The sequence below is a fragment of the Montipora capricornis genome, chromosome 8, assembly GCF_036669925.1.
Source record: "Montipora capricornis isolate CH-2021 chromosome 8, ASM3666992v2, whole genome shotgun sequence".
In the NCBI taxonomy this organism is placed as follows: domain Eukaryota; kingdom Metazoa; phylum Cnidaria; class Anthozoa; order Scleractinia; family Acroporidae; genus Montipora; species Montipora capricornis.
The window spans coordinates 30,016,723-30,019,222 of record NC_090890.1 but is presented as its reverse complement, the minus strand read 5'-3'; the positions used below and the strand labels follow the sequence as shown (position 1 = coordinate 30,019,222).

At 39.9% G+C, this 2,500-nt stretch overlaps 1 protein-coding gene across 1 annotated transcript in view; it reads right to left on the bottom strand.

Annotated features, from left to right (window-relative positions):
- The window catches only part of LOC138059133 (CD151 antigen-like), a 9,619-nt gene extending 7,823 nt beyond the window's left edge, over positions 1–1,796 (bottom strand). The window contains exon 1 of the mRNA XM_068904667.1: positions 1,572–1,796. Coding sequence (XP_068760768.1) covers positions 1,572–1,781 — 210 coding nt within the window. The 5' untranslated portion in view covers positions 1,782–1,796. The remainder of the gene's footprint in view (positions 1–1,571) is intronic.
- Positions 1,797–2,500: the final 704 nt, after the last annotated feature.

Sequence of the window (2,500 nt, the reverse complement as noted above, 5' to 3'; positions counted from 1 at the left end):
GTGGTGGATATTTACCGAGCCGCGAAGCAAGGTCGGAGGTAAATATCGACTACTAGCAATCGACACTGAGAGGAATAGTGTTTTAGTATATACTAAAACAGTGAGAAACGTAATGTTTAAAAAACGAGCAGCAGTGTTTTTATCGGGGTAAAACACGCGATGCGAGTTTTTTGAACAGCTTCAAAAACATTCCACAAAAAGCGTGTCCCTCTGGGCCCAGAACAACGGTTAAAATTATGAAAGAAGAATATTAGCATACAAGAAAAACAAGTTATGCCTGATTGGTATTCTTTATATGAAGAACACTAATGAGGAGTGTTTTATCGGGGTTTAAAACACGAGAACATGACGGATTTTAGTGGCTATTGTGAATTGTCTGAATGCTCTCGACCAATCAGATTTTTCATAGTGAGTCTGATGTATAATAATCACTGATATTTGTAGAGCATAGTATAATAGCTCACAAATTCCTTAATGGCCAAGCCAATCAAAACTCAAAATTGCATTATCTAATGATCTAGTTTTTAATAATATAAGCCATTACCATCTTCTACATCTTTTCTATGAGCTGGGGTCAAATACCTGGGTGTAGAAACTCCCTTACATGAGCAGCTCGTTTTCTCCCGGCACCAGTATGATGTCGATTGAGCGGACACCCTTATTAGAAGCGGTTGTCACGCACAGTACATTTAGATCTAGACTACGTTTATGTTTAAATAACTCTTTTAACTTTACAAAAAGCGGCATTCCCTTTCACCCTTGAAAGTGAGAACTTGTCTTTGGTGTCCTTATTGGTGGTAGAAACCCCCAGAGATGTCTACAGGGAACCCAAACTCTTGGTTTAATTTGCTCTCTTCACAAGTTCTTGGAACGGAACGGGCCCGTCAAGTTTTCCTCCTACTAAACCTCTTAGCTAAAGCCGTGTTCACTTAAGGCCTCGCTTATGATCGAATTAAACATGAAAGGATTACAGTCCCTTATTATAATTGGATTATAATTACTTCAAACAACCTAACAAAGGCTAATTACCGTGCGTAATTGAAGAGAATGGAGAACACGCGAAACTTCTAATCGCTTTATGGAGCGAAGATTTGGATTTGTCTTCTCTATTCTCGAAAGCTATCCTTGGTTCTCTTCTCGCCTGAACCAATGATAATCGTGGCAGCCACACGATACGGCACCATTTCGTTACCCTGCCTATTGTATTTGAGGTTTCGCAGATGCGAACTGAACCATAATTGAATAAAATTGAATGGAGTATGATCGCCTGATTTATACTTCAGTTGACTCTACACTCAAGAAACCAGAGGTAAGGAGTAACTAACAGTGTAAATTGATCACAATTTCATTATTTTTCTTTCGTTTTATCTCATTGTTCCTCCCGCCAAAAGAATCTCCTTCAAACGATCGTTTTCCGGCTGGAAAAATTGTTATTGCATGCACCGAACGCCTGGCTAATCAACGTTTTTCTTCCAGTCATTGAGCGTCATTTTTTTGTTTACTTTCAGACAACCGCATTAGAGACAAGGACGCATTACAAGCGCGTCTGTAATGTGTTTTCCATAACTTACTAAGAGAAGAAGCCATTTTTTCTCCTTCATCGCACCGCAGCATCCGATACCACCAATGATCATTACCAGGGCCCCCGCGGCTATCAAGATGTTTGCTGCTGTCTTAAATCCTCCCTCCTCCATCAATGCCGAGTAATTGCTGGCGCTCACTCGCGCAAAGATCCCCACGGCCATCACTGCAATACCTGCGGCCTGGAAGCAACAAAGCATTAGAAAAAAGACAAAGAGAACTTCTCTGAGCTGCCTTAAATCGCGTCGAGAGCAATTTTGTAATAGCTTTGGTTTTGGCCTGCTCGGTGATTGGCTTAAATGAAAACTCGTGACACAGACAATCAGAGAAAACAGTGGAAACAGTTGTGACTTGCTCGCTCGCTCGCTCGCTACTCCCCACTCTGGCCCATGACACGAAATGGAAAAAAAAATCACATTTTCTGAATAAAAAACAGATCGAATTGTTTTGATTTTTTTGTGTAATCTTGCACGAGGTACTGGATGGAAGAAGCTCGTTCGAAAATATCTTCGGTATAGAATACATGCGCAAAAAAAGGACTTGACAACGCTGAAACGAATTACAACACAAGCCCGAATGATAACTAATCGTAACGACCTGACGATACCAGCCTTACGTTTGCAACTTACGAAGATGAAAATTAATCTCACTTTACTGAACAGAAGAGTTTTCGAAAGCATTATTATCAGTTTTTTTATATATGAATTTGAGGGAGTATTAATTATTTGCGTAGTTGAATTGAGATGTCTTTACCCCAAAAAATCGATCAAGATAGAAAACTCGCAAAGTGACTACATCACCGAGAGGAAAAGCGAGTCCATGACATTGAGGTCAAAATAGATGACAAATATATCAGTAAGTCTGTGATCGATTTTTGCCATCACGATCTAGTTAATTTCTCAACAACTAGGCAAAGATA